At 41.4% G+C, this 18,462-nt stretch overlaps 2 protein-coding genes across 3 annotated transcripts in view; one reads left to right on the top strand and one right to left on the bottom strand.

The window, feature by feature from the left end:
- Nucleotides 1–7,818, top strand: part of wdr13 (WD repeat domain 13) — a 28,014-nt gene extending 20,196 nt beyond the window's left edge. The window contains exons 9-10 of the mRNA XM_034078367.1: nucleotides 2,770–2,888; nucleotides 6,931–7,818. Of these exons, the coding sequence (XP_033934258.1) occupies nucleotides 2,770–2,888; nucleotides 6,931–7,115 (304 nt within the window). The 3' untranslated portion in view covers nucleotides 7,116–7,818. The remainder of the gene's footprint in view (nucleotides 1–2,769; nucleotides 2,889–6,930) is intronic.
- Nucleotides 7,819–9,810: 1,992 nt separating this feature from the next.
- Nucleotides 9,811–14,718, bottom strand: LOC117442363 (probable G-protein coupled receptor 173). 2 transcript variants are annotated; one of them, XM_034078361.2, is made up of 3 exons: nucleotides 13,860–14,718; nucleotides 12,998–13,144; nucleotides 9,811–12,922 (listed from the first exon to the last, which is right to left on the bottom strand). In XM_034078361.2, the coding sequence occupies exon 3, from the start codon at nucleotides 12,762–12,764 to the stop codon at nucleotides 11,565–11,567; it is 1,200 nt and encodes a 399-aa protein (XP_033934252.1). In that variant the 5' UTR covers nucleotides 12,765–12,922; nucleotides 12,998–13,144; nucleotides 13,860–14,718; the 3' UTR covers nucleotides 9,811–11,564. The 2 variants fall into 2 exon arrangements, with proteins under 2 accessions (XP_033934252.1, XP_033934251.1); XM_034078360.2 differs by lacking the exon at nucleotides 12,998–13,144.
- Nucleotides 14,719–18,462: the final 3,744 nt, after the last annotated feature.

Below are 18,462 nucleotides of genomic sequence, written 5' to 3'. Positions count from 1 at the left end.
AAATAGTCAAACAAATCCATACCTGTTCCTCAAATCAGTGCAAAACCCAGAGATATTCACTCTGTGATTTAAAACGGAGAAGATAATGGTATTTTTTAAAGGCATTTTTGAGGCAGTCCTGCTTGGCTACATAATGGAGCTAATGCTAACAGAGGTTGCGTTGAGTTACATTATGAGACGTTCAAGCTCTACTCTGTAAAAATGTGTATTGGGTCAATTATAGCATTAAATGTAGATTTATGTGAGATACTAAAATAAATAATGTTGTTTCAAGGAGATGTTTTCACAGCAATATAAAAAAGAAACTAAAGAGGAAATTGTATCGTTTTTATTTATTTGTACTTTTTTTTGTTGTAACGTTTTTTATAAATATTAATTATTGTATTTAATTTTTTTACTGCACATTCCTACTTTAACTTCTTATATATTTTTATTATATTATTTTATTTTGAAATTGAACACAATGTCCAATTTTGCCCTGAATAAATACATTTTTCTGATTCTAAATTACGACGAAGGGTTTGTTTACTTTTCTAACAAAAACCAGTATGCAAAATGTTAATAAAGGAGTGTATGTTAAAGTACATGGGATTAACTGTATTGTATTTTTCACAGTAGTATCGAAATTGTATAAAAACATGTAAAATGTCACTGGTTTTAGTGTGTACGACTAAATATCTGGTATCATGACGTCCCTACCTGATCATATAAAGCCCTCTTCATCGGTGCATCTTCACTCCGAAGGTATATTTAGTAGGGCTGGGAATCACCAGGCTCCACACGATACGATACTATCGCGATACTTAAGCCACGATTCGATAGTACTGCGATGCTACGATATGCTAAGTATTGCGATACGATACATTGTGATATTGCAAATCACATGACTCGTGTCCGTCTTCCCTTCCTAGTTAAAAAATGTATTTGCAATATGAATAGATGCAAGATATTTATTGTCATATGCACAGTAAACAGACAGTTACACCGTACAATGAAAATCAAGTAAAATACAGGAATATAAGAATAAATAAATACTTAGAAAAAACAAATAAGTTTGGCACATAAAAGGGCACATAAATAGCAGCAGTTAAAATATATTTAAATAGTTGTATTGCACATGGTTCACAGTGTATACAATATTGCACGGCAGACAACAAGTGCGCTATGCGTTGTTAAAGTAGGTAGTGCAAATGGTGAGTGTCAGTGTGTCTGTCAGCACTCACAGTTCAATCAGTGTGTTTGTGGGGGGGGGGGGGGGTAGTTTAAATAGTTTATGTAAATAACCCAATGTGTGGTCTTTGAAGCTGAAAAGAGATGGCATTGTTTTTGTTACTTTCATTGCAACATGTCTTAACGTAACTTCCTGTTTCATATAGACGAGCTTTTATTTTGAATGGACTTTTTTTGCGCTATTAGCAGGAAGTTCCGAAGCAAAAACTTGACGGAGAAAAAGCACGGAGATAAAGTACAGATATACGGCGATATCAAAAGATAAAGTTTACATTTAAGTGTTAGCAAGAGGCACAAGGTTAGTGTTAGCTGTAATGTAAAAATGTGCTTTGTGTCTTAATTAGTTTATAAACTGTATTATAACTTTGCTAACTATTTGACTATAGACTCTGAGTCCCTCAGTCTTTCAGTCCCGCCTCAAAACACATCTTTTCAACTCTGTCTAGTGTCTACCCATAAGCCCCCCCCTCTCTATCAACTTCCTCTTGACTGCCTTTTTATTTTTTATTTTATTATACTTACTTGTTTGCCTGTCCTTGTTTGTCGACCCTCCCTCATACTGTAAAGCGTCTTTGAGTTGTGAAAACCGCTATATAAATAAAATACATTATTATTATTTTAAGTGCACGTGTCTAATGGTATTCTAAAGTAATGCTCATATGGCAACCCAGTCTCACGGCATTTCGTGTTATAGTCACGAAATTAATCTATTGATTCGTGTTCACCAACACCATTTCGCCATTTCTTTCGTGTCAGACAGAACGATTTTAAAAGCAAAGTATTTATATTGGTAGTATGTTTCGTGCCTGCACCAAATAATAACAAATTAGAAGGGAAAAAAGATTTTAAAAATACAGTATTCTGAGGCTCTGAGCCATTTATTTTCCTCGCGGACGACAAAAAAACTCCGACATTATACAATTTAAAATAAAAGGGTTAGGGTAAGATATTGAGTAAGAACATGTTTTTATGAACCACACAGCTTCCGGTATTCCAAGACCCGACCGGACAAAAAGACGTGGTGCAGGCACGAAACACATACCAATAGAAATACATTGCTTTTAAAATCGTTCTGTGTGACACGAAAAAAATGCGGAAATCGCGTTGGTGAACACGAAGTATACTTGCTTTGTTTCTGAAGGAAGTGACTTGGAAGTACGTGACTACCAAGCCAGCATCCTCGCGATTGAGAAACGGCCAAAGTATAACTATTTGAAGTTCACTTGTTTAACGGTATTCTAAAGTAATGCTCATATGGATGTAGCTTAAATGTATTTGTTGGTTTGTGTCTTTGTGTAGCTCTCACGTTGGTTTTTGGAGTTTTCAATAAATTAGAAATCATCAGTCAAGCGTACGACCGTCTTTCGGAGGAATATGCTACAGTTTATATAATCAAATATCGATTCTTGACGTCCGTGTATCGATACAATATCGCCACGCAAAGTATCGCGATACTATGCTGTTTCGATTATTTCCCCCACCCCTAATATTTAATAATTTCCTTGATTTCTGATCAGTTTTTCCTCTTTGTGTCCGCAGGGTTGTGGATAACGACGGCACTCTGCAGCTGAAGAGGAGCTTCCCGATCCAGCACGGCTCGCAGCACGTCCACAGCATCTTCTGCCCCCTCATGTCCTTCAGACAGGGGGCCTGCGTGGGTAAGAAGACCCTCTGAGCTGCAGATGTGATATAAGTATAAGACATTTACACCACAGCTTGTTATACGCTGCAGGAGGAGAAGATATGCGAAAAGGAAAACCCTTAAAACCATAATTTAAGATTAGTTAAGAGGTACTTTATTGATCCCAAATTAGGATTAGCATTGCTGCAACATAAAAAACAACAAAACAAGAAAAACTAGAAATTAAAGAGTAGAAGTAAACAATACTAGAATTTAAACATCTCAAAATAGAAGTAAACAAACATTTAAGCAATTAAATATGTGTGTTTTTAAGTCATTTTTACGACCTTTTTGGGCGGTTTTAAGTGTTTATCTACATTATACATGAGAGTAACACATGCGTCACTTCCGGGCAAAAAGTACGGCTCCGCCCACTTTTGGGGGAAAACAAAGCTGTCATTTGAACGGCGGTCAATTCACATTCTGACGTTTTTGCCAATCCGATCAGAAATGTAAGAAAACCGTGGATTTTCTGATCTTCAGAGAGCCCGACGGCCAGACAGGCAAACAATTACATTAAATCATTGGAAATCGACGATCGGGCTCGATATATAGTTACATATAGCAGTAGGCGATCGATGTCCATAGATGAGAGTAACATCTACGGCACTTTAAGGCCCCGCCCACTTTTTGGGGAAACCAACGCTGTCATTTGAACGGCGGTCGAGCCTGAAGCCACAGAGATCTTCTTTCACTGTCCTTTCTTCTTAGAGGAAGTCCAGACATAATGAACTCTGGATTTGTTTTCATGTTCGAGGTGCAATAAACGACACAGCAGCTTGTTGGCATGTTAAAACTATTATGTTCCGCCTCGCTCATGAGAGTAACAGCCGGAGATATTACGGCCTCGCCTACTGATTTTAATTTAACCATATATCGAGCCCGATCGTCGATTTCCAATGATTGAATGTAATTGTTTGCCTGACTGGTCATCGTAATCGGGCTCTTTGAAGATCAGAAAATCCACGGTTTTCAAACATTTCTGATCGGATTGGCAAAAACTTCAGAATTTGTATTGACCGCCATGTTGTTTTCCCCCAAAAGTGGGCGGGGCCGTAATTTTCGTCCGGAAGTGAGGTAGGTGTCACTCTCATCTATAGTCTAGTTGCCAGCAGTGTAAACCCGGGATTGTTGAGTAATAATACAAATACATACGATTTTTATAGCGCTTTTCCTAATGCTCCAAGACACTTTACATAGAATCAGAGCAGAACAACAACAACAACAACAACAACAACAACAACAACAAAAAGTCCTAATTTAAGTGCGAAAGTAAAAAGTGTAGGTGGGTTGATGATAAGAAATTAAAAGCTAGAGTGAGGACCCCAAAGTTTTACGATAGAAATATATAGTAGGGTCCCCAGCACATAGAAACTGCCGGATGCTAACTTGTTGGGCAATTAGCACAATTAGCATCAGTTAGCATTATGCTAAAGTAGCAAAAAAAATGGCTCGGCTGATTTGGAGAATCTTAGAGTGGTTTTTGACACACAGTATATTGAGGATGTTGAATCAATATCAAAAATGCTTTAAACTTCAAATGTAAAAATCATCATAATCAGCGAAGCAGGACTACAAATATGGCCGCTTTCTGGTTAACCTGTACATTTCTAACATAAAACTTTGGGGTCTTGAACCTTTCCTGGTTCACTTTATGAGCTGGCAAATAAACTATAAATGGATTTTGAATTTCATTGTAGAATATTTTTAAGGTGATTACTCTTCCATTGAGGTCTATGAATGAAGAGTCCTCATATTTTATGATGTAGTTTTCCCGAAAAATCTAAGCGACATACTTTTTTCTGGTTATATAAATGTGATTCATGAAGCAATTAGAAAGCAGCTTAACGGTTTTGTTTGAACAGGTGTGTGTCTCCCTTTGTGTGCAGCAAACGGTGTTATTGACGGCAGTGACAGTGAGGTTTAATAACGGCTTAACTCACATATGGTTTGAAGCAGAATATTCTGTTAGATAAAAGCCTCTTTATTCCACAATAGCACTTAGCCCCCACTGAACATGAATTCTCCAAATAATACGACACTTGTTATAAAAGTATAGCACAATTTGTGTCTGACATTTTGTACAAATACCAACTAATATGAAAGACCAAGGAAAAAGCACTCTAATGTTAACAGAGCTGGATAATTGTTCCTAGAATTTAATCTTGTGTTTGCATGAGTCATATTCCACCTGACTCGACTTTGCTCACCTTTTAATTATTTCTAACAATCAACAGTTCATTCTGCAGTCGAGTCTCTCAGTGTTTAAATTATCAGCTTTATGGCGCCAGTCAACAGACACTCGTTAAAAATATAAAAACACTCAAGAGTCTTCAGTTAGCGATGTGTCGTTATTTCATTCTTACAAAAGAAACTGAGGTCTTACAACAAGATTTCTTACATTCATAAAAAAGGGCACAAAGAGACACCTGAGGAATGAATAGAAATGAAATGGTCGATTGTAAAAACAACAATGCTGTTTATTGAAAAAGATTTAAGGTCTTGAGAGTCCTCAGAAATTGCCTCATTTCTTAAAATAAATTTAATTCTTTTGTGTTAACTGTGAACTATCAAGACTGTGAACTATCAAGAGGCACAAAGCACTTTTTCTTGCTTCATTTTGCATTATTTGCCGTCTCCCTTTTTAGCCATTTAAACGTTGGGAACACTTGGAATCAAAGCGATAGAATAACACAATAAACGTTTAAAAAAATTCATTTAGATAAATATATAGATAGATAGATATATACTTTATTGGTCCCAATTTAACTTGAACGACATATATATAGATATAGGTCTAACCTTAATATATATTTAGTGCTGTTATATAGTACTGTTTAAACATAAAGGTTTTAGGACTTATTTTCATAAATAGGCTACGAATTGTCATTCAAATTTTTTTCATTTAATATATATCAATAAAGTCTTGAAAAGAACACTTTTAAAGGGGACCTATCATGCAAAATGCACTTTTTGATGTCTTTTATACATAAACATGTGTCCCCGGTGTGTCAGGGAACTCACGCAGCGTCAGAAAATAAAACCCTCTCTCTTTTCCTCCGTACCCAAATCTCTAAAAACGGGGGTACAACGAGCTGAAACAAATTTGTGTCCGATATGACGTAATATCTGGAATGTGGACCCACGGGCCAATCAGAAAGCTGCTATCAGAAACAATGACCGACTGTTTTCAGTATGTAGTGTCTCTACTTTAAAGAGTCCTCTCCTGCTGATGTTCAGGTGTATATCAGTATGTAGTGTCTCTACTTTAAAGAGTCCTCTCCTGCTGATGTTCAGGTGTATATCAGTATGTAGTGTCTCTACTTTAAAGAGTCCTCTCCTGCTGATGTTCAGGTGTATATCAGTATGTAGTGTCTCTACTTTAAAGAGTCCTCTCCTGCTGATGTTCAGGTGTATATCAGTATGTAGTGTCTCTACTTTAAAGAGTCCTCTCCTGCTGATGTTCAGGTGTATATCAGTATGTAGTGTCTCTACTTTAAAGAGTCCTCTCCTGCTGATGTTCAGGTGTATATCAGTATGTAGTGTCTCTACTTTAAAGAGTCCTCTCCTGCTGATGTTCAGGTGTATATCAGTATGTAGTGTCTCTACTTTAAAGAGTCCTCTCCTGCTGATGTTCAGGTGTATATCAGTATGTAGTGTCTCTACTTTAAAGAGACCTCTCCTGCTGGTGTTCAGGTGTATATCAGTATGTAGTGTCTCTACTTTAAAGAGTCCTCTCCTGCTGATGTTCAGGTGTATATCAGTATGTAGTGTCTCTACTTTAAAGAGTCCTCTCCTGCTGATGTTCAGGTGTATATCAGTATGTAGTGTCTCTACTTTAAAGAGTCCTCTCCTGCTGATGTTCAGGTGTATATCAGTATGTAGTGTCTCTACTTTAAAGAGTCCTCTCCTGCTGATGTTCAGGTGTATATCAGTATGTAGTGTCTCTACTTTAAAGAGTCCTCTCCCTCTTGCCTTAACTTCTTAACTTTCTGATATCCCCCCCCCCCCCCTCACAGTGACCGGCAGCGAGGACGCCTGCGTTTACTTCTTCGACGTGGAGCGAAACACGAAGGCGATCGTGAACAAGCTGCAGGGTCACGGCGGCCCGGTGCTCGACGTCAGCTTCAACTGCGACGAGAGTCTGCTGGCGTCCGCCGACTCCACCGGCATGGTGATCATCTGGAGGCGCGAGCAGAAGTGACCGAACCCTCCTCCAACGAATGATACAAAAACACATAACAATTCTTCCATCCACTGCAGACAGAACGACCCTGCCGCTCCTTAACCGTCCGAGAACTAGCGTGTCCATTCCCCTGGGATATGGAGAGTAGAGTGGTGCAGGGATGACGTTAGCATTCTTGACAAATGCAATGGGACGTTACCATTTAATTCTTGAATTTTGCCAACAAATAAGCTAACATGTTTTGTAGGAATATCATTCACATATTTAACACCCCTTAAAGCTTAAATGCAAACATAAAAAGCTTACGTTAAGCTATGAAGCAACGACGTCACGGTCACATGACTTCACGTCACCACCGCTAAGCTAAAGGCGGCTAATGTTGGCCGTGATGACGCGTCGTCGTCTCATTTAGACACTTGTTAGCAACCGCCGTTTTTAAATTCACCAGTGGGGTATTTACTGGCGTATTTTATGTTGCAAAGCTTGTGTTAAACGTCGACCTTATTTCGGGCTAACAACCAGAAACACGTTCAAAAACCATTCACTTCAAGACGTGCTAACCGTGTGCTAAATGCTAACTCATTCTACGCCTCATTCCTGCACCACTCTATTAATGGATTAATGTAACGCCAAACTCAATCAGATAGACACCGTGCTGTGTAGGTGGTCTTATACATTAAAGAGATTGGGTTGTGTGTGTGTGTGTGTGTGTGTGTGTGTGTGTGTGTGTGTGTGTGTGTGTGTGTGTGTGTGTGTGTGTGTGTGTGTGTGTGTGTGTGTGTGTGTGTGTGTGTGTGTGTGTGTGTGTGTGTGTGTGTGTGTGTGTGTGTGTGTGTGTGTGTGTGTGTGTGTGTGTGTGTGTGTGTGTGTGTGTGTGTGTGTGTGTGTGTGTGTGTGTGTGTGTGTGTGTGTGAGAGTCCTCCTACTCCTGCAGCTTTTCAACGCAGAAAGAGAGGCTCCCATGCATGTGTCATGGCTAACCTCTGACTTGACGGATGCGGCTGGATTCATGTGCAGAGGATGCCTCGCAGTCTTCCGGATGAAGCCAGCAGCACTCCGTCTCACGCTGACATAGATCTAGTTCACTATTTATGTAACTGTTACTCCAGCAGTGAAATCCAGTGTAGTGAGAAACGCCTCGTTTGCTTCCTGCAGTTGCCCGTTTGCATTCGAGACCGTGTGCATGACATTGCAAATCAAATTGATCTCATCACACAAGACCAAGTGTGTTTTTAAGTATGTGTTTGTACTTATCTTTACGTGTGTGTATATTCAGTTAATGCAGATTAATATAATTTATTTAATGCACATACAGAATAAACTACTCTAACTGTCAGCTGTGTTGTTTCCTTTTTTTCCACTTCAGATTTGACAATAGTAAAATCTCTTCAGCTTGTAACCACAGCCCTTATTTCAGGCTCGCATCCAAAACACATTCAGTCCGTAACCACTGACTTCAAGACAATGGAACAAGTGGTCACATGCTCATTCCTGCTCCACTTTATGGAGTCTGGTTGCTTTGAGGAGAGCACATAAAGTGTCGGTGATATATACACTTTATAATTAATATTTAAGAAGGTATCATTGCAATCTGCATTATTTCAAACTGTTTCAGGTCACTAGGAAAACCATTTTCAGTTCCTGTTTTGTATCTACAGTATTCTTAAATCATTTATTTTAATTTACAAGATTTGAGTTGAATTTCAATTTTCTTTTGAACCTACTTTTTTCCTTTATAACGCATTTATTTATTTTTATAACATTTTTCTCTTTCCCTTTCAACCTGATTTGTGAAGCACTTTGCAATATGGAAAAGTAATTTATAATTGTTCTTTAATTATTATTATTATTGCTATTATTAATTATTTTAGTGTTTGAGAAAGACAAACAATTCATAAAAAATGTGGAAATTGTGGAAAAAAGTAATTATTATTTATCATTATATTTAAAATAATTATTTTAATGCTTGATAAAAACAAACAAGTTAGTTACCTTAAAATGTGGAAATTGTGAAAGTCAGTCAGTGTTTTCTCGTTCTGAACATCATGTATGATGAATGCAGCCCATCCGACTACATACTGTCTCCTCAAAGTTGCAGAGGGTATTGCTACTGTACTTACTCAGAGTACTTACTCTGACCCGTGTTCAGTTCTAATTCTTCCAATTGTCTTCGTTGATTTGAAATATGAGTGCAGAAATAAAAAATAATTTGAGTGAGGACTACGGTGGCCGAACGTCAACCGTTTACAGCGCTTTCAGTAATGAAAAATAAAAGTGAAATTGCCCATATTTGCATCGTTTCTCTTAAAGGTGGGGTAGGTAATTTTGGAGAAACCAGCTCGAGTGCGCTAGAATTTGAAAGTACGCAGCCGAAAGAAATCTGCCCCTTCCTTCAGACTTCCTTACAGAGCCCCTCCTCCAACACACACGAACGCGCACATGACCAATGAGGGCACGAGTTAAGTTTGTGCCCAGATGGAAGGCTGACAGGCAGGTAGGCCATCCAGTTACTTTAGCCGGCTCAGATGATTGGTCGTGCTTTTTACAGCGCCACGGCTTCCACTGATGATATATTTGTATGTATTTATTGTCAAAGCATTTAATGTATTCATTGGTATCGGGATGTTAAGAGCATTCCATGGAATATAACAACAAGTGTTTCTGAAGTGAATTACATACCCCACCTTTAATGGAAGTTATTGGGCTGTTACAGCACATTTACACCTGCAGGCCACCGTAGCAGTTTCATTTCATGCAGATTTGCCTCAAATCTAACTTGAACACAAACAGGAAGTAATAATCCAGCCATGTCCATATATGGGCAGCTCATACGTCATAATGCATCAAAAGTAGAGTCTTTATTGATGAGTGGGCAAAAGAACCACCTCAGTTAAACTGTACAGTTACAGAATATCATCTCGCGAAGGAATGCCAGACGTAAAAAGTTTGAACCTCGGTTTTTGCTTCACTTTTCCCTCCCATGTATATCAGCATCTGTACAAGTTGTAACCCCCAAGTCTTGAATCTATGAAATGCAGTGGAATGCATGCTAATACAGTATGCTGTGCAAGTGTCCACATTTAGAAAAATTGACTGCACAAACATATCTAACATCCTGTCGGTCTGACATTTGTATTACATGAATCTTACATTTCAGACAACTTCATGTAGTCGGTTTTCCACACAGCAAACTTCTCTGTGGTCGTATCCAGCCTTTTAACATTTTAAAATCCAGGACGTTGTGACATTTATGTTGTCTGGGGGGGCCTTATAACATTCAGGTTCCCTTTAAGGGCCACTTCATTCCTTTTTGTCAGCATAACAGTAAAACATTCCCAAGATCATCATTTGCTAATTTTTTTACATTTACATCATAATTCAAGTAATTAAATCCTCCGCACAAGTGTTGTTTTGTAGTTATTCATAATCCCTCGTACTTCACATTTGCTTGAAAAAAAAATCAGAATACATTTGACGGAAATCCATTTAAAGGATACATTTCCATTTGAATATTGTTCAATTTTTGCATGGTTTTGAGAAACCAAGACGAGGCTGCTTTTCATATGGCCTCAATATTACTGGAACCTATTCTATCATCAACATATCCCCTCCTCTCTTCTCTCACACACACACACACACACACACACACACACACACACACACACACACACACACACACACACACACAAATGCTATATAAAAACACACAAGCAGGAATAGACGTCCCCGTACAGTCTGTACAATATGAAATCAAGTCATATTTCAAAATAGTGTCATCTGCTTAACATGTATAGTTTACAAATAAAAGGAAAAACAGGCAATTTTTTTTTTTATGATACAAAGAAAACCTGACACGCCCTAAATCAAGTCCAAAAAAATCAAGCATGTTCGGGGCTCTTCGGGTTCACGACGCCTATTGAAATGTATCCAAGGTTATTGGGTCCATCTCGATATTCTGCAGTCTCCTCTGAAGTACATGAGAAGGCGTCCGGGGTGGTCTATTAATCCGTTCAGACCCCTGTGAGTTCCTTGATGTGTTTCAGAGTTAGTAACGCTCTGATCAACACTTTCTATTCAAAAGTCTGCAGCACATTTTATTGAAGGATGTGTCATCCCTGTGTGTGTCTGTTGTGTGCCTCGTGTGACACACACTCATGAAAGCTCTGGGGCGTGTCCCGCTGAAATAAGGCAACATTATTTTAAAATGGCATCTGTCACACTTAGTTGGAGCGGTGATAGTTGTGATCTTTTCCTACTGATGAATCAAACAGTACATCATCAGAAACGGAAGAAGGGCTTTGTCATTATCGCCCCCCCTAAAGTCAAACCTCTGCACCATTTATTCAAACGTTCTTAATAACGTGCCTGCAATCGTTGGCAAAGATCGGGTTTCGTTGTGCAAAACACACACTTCAAATCCTCGCTTTTAAAAAAGAAAACCTGAAACATTCTCTCGTGTGTATCGGATCACATGATGCAGTAGGCCTCGTCCTGGGGCAGGTGTTGTTTAGTCCTCCAGTAGGTGGGCAGGTGAGCCCTCAGCACTTTCCTCAGGTCCTCGTTGAGCAGGAGGCAGAAGATGGGGTTGACTCCGGCCTGGGCGAAGCTCATCCACACCGTGATGGAGAGGTACCGCTGGGGGATGGTGCAGGACTTCACGAACACCCTCCAGAAGCAGGCCACGATGTAGGGCGCCCAGAGGACCAGGAAGAGCAGGGTGATGGTGTAGAACATCCTGCCCAGTCTCCTCTCCGACCGAACCTCCTCCATCCCCAGCAGACGCCGATGCTGGTTGTGTAGATTCTGACGGATGCCCAGCAGAGTCGGAGGCATGGGGCCGCGACCGAACCCTGCGATCCAGTTGGCCGCGGCTTGCCCTGTCGCCCCGGGACCGTGGAAGGTCCAGTTCTGGCTGATGGCTGGCACCAGTTGGACCGGTTTCATCTTGCGGTGCCGGTACTCAAACAGCAGCAGCTTGGCGTAGAAGCCGTGGGTCGCCAGCACCACGACGGCCAGCATGAGCATGAAGCCCAGGGTGTCGTTGGTCTTCAGGTAGCGGTGTTCGAAGATGCACTGGTCCTCGTCGCGGATGAACTTGTACGTCCCCACGTCGAACACCGGCGGGAACGCCATGGCCACGGCCAGAGTCCACACCATGGAGATGATGGCGGCACACGTCCAGATGGTCATTCGCTTGGCGTAGAATCGGTGGTGGGCGATGGCAAGGTAGCGCGTGACGGCGACGCAAAACAGCATGAAGGCAGCGTGAAAACAAAACAGCACCGCCATGAACGCCACGATCTTACAACTCAAGGCGCTGTAGGTCCAGGTCGAGCTGTTGTGCACAGACACGAGGACGAAGGGGAAGCAGGCGGCTGAGCGGACGGCGTCGGCCAGGCACAGGTCCAGCAGGAAGAAGTAGGGCGCCTTGTGAAGGGTCCGGTCTCTCAGCACGAGCAGGGAGACCAGGAGGTTCCCCACCAGGCTGACACAGATGATCAGACCCAAGAAGACCAGCTTAAAGTAGGCGGACACATCTGTGGCAGAGATTCCTCCAGTGCTGCCTCCACCACTGCTGCTGCTTCCTCCCCTCGACATGCTGCTCTGAGAAGCCAGGACCGCCAGCAAACTGCCCGGTCCATCGATGGCGAAGCTCTGGTTAGCCATTGTTTCACCTTCCTTGTTCGGGGGGCCCTTTTTTGTATTTGTATAAACGCTACAAACCCCCTCTCCACACGGCTCCCTCGTCTCTACAAGGAGAGGCCGTGAGGATCTTTTCTACATGACAGACTCATCTTTTTCCTCTTTGTCCACAACCTCGCCACCTGCGAACACAGACACACACATTTTGAGGCATGGAAATAAAACAGAAGACGTGTGCTTGTTCAACGGAAACTTACATTAAGCAGCGTGCATATATTTAAGTGCTGTGTTGGGCAACACCGTGGAATTCTCTGCGTTCCTGTTTCTTCCGCGGCTGGGATCAGATCAAGCAGCTCGACAGCATGCCAGCTCCTTGGCTCTCTCAGTAATTACCTTGCCCGTTGCTAAGATACAACAGCTCACATAGTTTGTACAAGTGTGGGTGTTTGAGTGAATGCATGGGGGGTGTACGGGGGGGGGGGGGGGGGGGGGGGGGGGGGGGGGGGGGGTGGAGCAGACAAACAACACTGGGCATGTCCAACAAATAGAGATGTTGTAAATGAGCAAAGAACACTCCGTGTGCGTGTGTGTGTGTGTGCGCGTGCGTGTGTGTGTGTGTGTGTGTGAGAGAGGCAGGAGGGTGTACCATTCACAGCACATAACAAATATGGCAGAGCAGGCGTTGTTTTTCTTTAACGTATAGGCCTACTGTGTGACATTTGAGTCAACAGGAGAAAGTTGACATCGCGATCAGCGCAGACAAGGCCTCGGCAGCAAGGGGCCACGGTTAAGAATTCATTGGAAACAAAACACAAAATGCAGCTTCGTGTAATAAAAACCTCATCTACAGGCATATAAATGATGATAAACCGTGGTGTGCTTGTCTGGGTGGGCCTTGTCTATGTAGGCCATGAACAACAATTTGATGTTCTGAAACTGAGGGCTTATTTTTCTCCCCGTACATAACAGCCCTCTGCCACCTTGACCAATATCATGGCACCTGATTAGATGTCAGCTAGGCCTGACAGAGTGAACAGCAGATGAACAGGTGGCAAAATCACCTCTGATATGTGTGCGCGTGCGTGTGCGTGCGTGTGTGAGATCAAGATGATAACCTACCTTTCATCCCTTCATCTTTTTTGGATCGGCTCTTCTCTCAAGGCAAAACAACTGAAAAAGGATCGCTTTGTCTCACCGCTTGTTAAATCGAGAGAAAAGCACATAATAAGCACATGCTCCTGCTGTGCTCTCAAACAACACCTGTTATGCATGAATCCATCGCGAATCGAGCAACATATAATAATCTTATAATAAAGATAATACTTAAAAAAAAATCAACAGCTGATCAGACAATCCGGGGTGAGGACTGTGCCACGGAAAAACATCCAGCACCGCCACCCTTTCTCAGTCACAGGGATGTGTTCATTTGTGTCTGAATATCATCCGAGAAAACAGCTTTCGATGTTGCATCACGTCGAAGGTGGATTTCCAGAAGGCTTAGAAACAGACGCGATTTAGAAAAACAACATACCTTGTTGTGTTCACATATGATGTCAGATTTCAACGCTTATAATAACCCACCCACAAACGTTGGAGAGGAGGGAAAATATCGCGCATTCCATAAATGAATGGTCTTGGCATGTATATTGGCCGGTGGTGCAATTAGTCCACCCAGAAGACTGCCTCCAAACGTCTCTATTTCCCATCTTTCAGTCAAAAAGAAAAATGTATTTACCCCGAACTGTTCATATGCCGTCTTGTTTTTCCAGCGACATTTTATTATAGTCCACAATAATAAAAAAAAAAGCAGCCTCCGTGATAAATGTCTGACAAATCCAGATTCACGTCGCCATAACGCGGTGGAAATCACGATTTGACAAGGAAAGAAAAGGGAAAAGAAAAACAAGGCGACTGGATTAGGCGAATTATTCCTGAATAATCCCAATTATGGCTGCTTGCAAGGAGGCAGCTCGCACGTTCTCGGAAACACTCGGTTTTATTCGGATAGGGAGAGAGAGGGGGGGGAGAGAGAGCTGTGCAGTATTATCGTGAGCCACAATAACATGGAAGTGATGTGTTATTCTCACCGTCTCATCATGTATGTAAACAGTCTCCTCTCTCCTGCTGCAGACTGAACACAAAGTGACAAGCTGCTGCATGGAGTCCTGGGTCATGGAGGAGGAAACTGGGCCTCCTTCTTTCAGGTTTTGTTAAACAATAACACCTGATTCACATTAGAACCTCATCGATACATAGAAAACATTTCATTGGGCTTTATGTGTTCTCATGTGCATTGTTTGTAGCATGCAGCAACCTCCAGATCTGAACATTTAAAGAGGACCTATTCCTCTCATGTGCAGGTGTATATCAGCATGTAGTGTCTCTACTTTAAAGAGTCCTCTCCTGCTGATGTTCAGGTGTATATCAGCATGTAGTGTCTCTACTTTAAAGAGTCCTCTCCTGCTGATGTTCAGGTGTATATCAGTATGTAGTGTCTCTACTTTAAAGAGTCCTCTCCTGCTGATGTTCAGGTGTATATCAGTATGTAGTGTCTCTACTTTAAGAGTCCTCTCCTGCTGATGTTTCAGTGTATATCAGATATGTAGTGTCTCTACTTTAAAGAGTCATCTCCTGCTGATGTTCAAGTGTATATTCAGTATGCTAGCCTGTCTCTACTTTAAAGAGTCCTCTCCTGCTGATGTCCAGGTGTATATCAGTATGTAGGGTCTCTACTTTAAAGAGTCCTCTCCTGCTCAGGTGTATATCAGTATGCAGGTGTCTCTACTTTAAAGAGTCCTCTCTCCTGCTGATGTTCAGGTTCATATCAGTTGTAGTGTCCTCTACTTTAAAGAGTCCTCTCCTGCTGATGTTCAGGTGTACATCAGCGTTGTAGTGTCTCTACTTTAAAGAGTCCTCTCACTGCTGATGTTCAGGTCGCTATATCAGTATGTAGTGTCTCTACTTAAGAGTCCCTCCTGCTGATGTTCAGGTGTATATCAGTATGTAGTGTCTCTACTTTAAAGAGGTCCTCTCCTGCTGATGTTCAGGTGTATATCAGTATGTAGTGTCTCTACTTTAAAGAGTCCTCTCCTGCTGATGTTCAAGTGTATATCAGTATGTAGTGTCCTCTACTTTAAGAGTCCTCTCCTGCTGATGTTCAGGTGTGATATCAGTATGTAGTGTCTCTACTTTAAAGAGTCCTCTCCTGCTGATGTTCAGTGTATATCAGTATGCAGTGTCTCTACTTTAAAGAGTCCTCTCCTGCTGATGTTCAGGTTCATATCAGTGTGTAGTGTCTCTACTTTAAAGAGTCCTCTCCATGCTGATGTTCAGGTGTACATCAGCGTGTAGTGTCTCTACTTTAAAGAGTCTACCTGCTAATGTTCAGGTGTATATCAGTGTGTAGTGTCTCTACTTTAAAGAGTTCTCTCCTGCTGATGTTCAGGTGTATATCAGTGTGTAGTGTCTCTACTTTAAAGAGTCCTCTCCGGCTGATGTTCAGGTGTATATCAGTATGTAGTGTCTCTACTTTAAAGAGTTATCTCCTGCTGATGTATGTCAGGTGTATATCAGTATGTAGTGTCTCTACTTTAAAGAGTCCTCTCCTGCTGATGTTCAGGTGTATATCAGTATGTAGTTGTCTCTACTTTAAAGAGTCCTTTCCTGCTGATGTTCAGGTGTATATCAGTATGTAGTGTCTCTACTTTAAAGAGTCCTCTCTGGCTGATGTTCAGGTGTATATCAGTATTTAGTGTCTCTACTTTAAAGAGTCCTCTCCTGCTGATGTTCAGGTTCATATCAGGATGTAGTGTCTCTACTTTAAAGAGTCCTCTCCTGCTGATGTTCAGGTGTATATCAGTATGTAGTGTCTCTACTTTAAAGAGTTCTCTCCTGCTGATGTTCAGGTGTATATCAGTACGTAGTGTCTCTACTTTAAAGAGTCCTCTCCTGCTGATGTTCAGGTGTATATCAGTATGTAGTGTCTCTACATGTCTCCAAGCTTTAATGTTCAAAAAGCTCTGCAGCACCTCTTTTCACCCTCTGTCTGAAAACCAGAGCCCAGTCTGCTCTGGCCGGCTCTGTTGTGGTTGGTCAACCGCTTAGAGACTTGTCCCACCCCTTAGCAAAACATGTGCAATGTGTTGGTGCGCCGCCGCTTCCTAGTAGCACGAGTGTTACATAGTGATGTCACCGATGTAAACAAAGGAGTCAAATTGAGGTGTTTCAGGGGTGTGGGGGTGACTCCCTCTAGAGGAAACACAGGGATGTTAGCCTTTGCAGATCATTTACGTGCACACAAACCTATATAAATCACTACAAGCAAGAGAAACCCGATACGGTAGGGCCTTCTTTAAGCCAATGGGGAAGTGGTCTTAAATGTGTCATATTTCTAATGGCCAGCAGGGGGTGACTCCCGTAGTTCAAAAATAAGTCTGATTATATAGAAGTCTATGAGAAGATTACCCTATTTCTCGATTGATATATTACCTCTAACATTTACCTGATGAGTTGATGGTCTCAATCATAGTTTATAGTCTTCTTCAATGCACGGGTGAAGTGTGTTGGGGGCAAAGATGTCTGCTCTTTAAGCTGATTTTTCACTGATCAGATGGTCTGAGAGAGCAGCAGCCCTATTAAAGGTGGGGTAGGTAAGTTTGAGAAAACCGGCTCGAGATCACTTTTTGTTATATTCCGTGGAATGCTCTTAACATCCCGATAGCAATGAATATCTGAAGTGCTTTGAACAAAAAAATCCATAAAAAAAATGTCATCTGTGGAAGCCGTAATACTGTAAAAAGGCCTACCTGCCTGTCAGCCTTCCATCGGGCACAAACTTATCTCGTGCCCTCATTGGTCATGTGCGCGTTCGTGTGTGTTGGAGGAGGGGCTCTGTGAGGAAGGCCCAATCCCAAACCACTCCCTCGACCCTACCCCTCCGTGATGGAGTGAACTCCGTGGTTGCGTTCCGATATTCCAAAAATCACTCGAGCTGGTTTCTCCAAAATTACCTACCCCACCTTTAAGTATTGTTTAAAATGACATGTTTTTAAAGCCTTTTCCAGCATTTTCAAAAGATCGTTTTAACTAGTTGAACTTCAAAATGTGTAGATTCTACGGTCTTGAGGAATGTAATTAACGGCACTCAATTTTAACGCCGATAAACACCAATACCATTATTATTTTAGTTCGATTACATGTTGAAGGAAGGGTGTTATTTTCTCTTTCTGTCAAATATGTTATTTAGGTAAAAGCTGTGATGGAAACTCTCCATTGGAACAGATTAAATCAGCCCTCAGTAATATCACACAATGAGAAAAGAGCAGGAAAATACCCTGTTAAACAGCTATTTGCTAGTAATGTCGCAACACATACTGAACCTTTATTTCAAATAACAGATGAACACAGCTTTCAGTGGAATATCTCTTGAAAAGGCGTTCATGATTTCAAAGCAAATCTCTGTTGTAGAATCACACTGATACTTCTTGGGTCAGGTTTACGTCTGCTTACATTTGTAATACATTCCACAGTCGAGCTATGTGACCATCACACAAATTAATCACTCCCGCCCTTTTCCCTGCACAAGTCTAAGAAGTGCAAGTGTGCTCTGATTAATAATGTGGGTTATAGGCCAAATACTATGGGATTAGTTTTGTATCATAAAGATAAAGCAACACTTTCTCAGAATAAAGCAAAACTATGAGTTTAAAAGAAGAAAAAACTG

This window comes from Pseudochaenichthys georgianus, unplaced genomic scaffold (genome assembly GCF_902827115.2).
Source record: "Pseudochaenichthys georgianus unplaced genomic scaffold, fPseGeo1.2 scaffold_418_arrow_ctg1, whole genome shotgun sequence".
Taxonomy (NCBI): Eukaryota; Metazoa; Chordata; class Actinopteri; order Perciformes; family Channichthyidae; genus Pseudochaenichthys; species Pseudochaenichthys georgianus.
The sequence above is the reverse complement of the archived record's forward strand: the minus strand, read 5'-3'. Positions and strand labels throughout refer to the sequence as shown.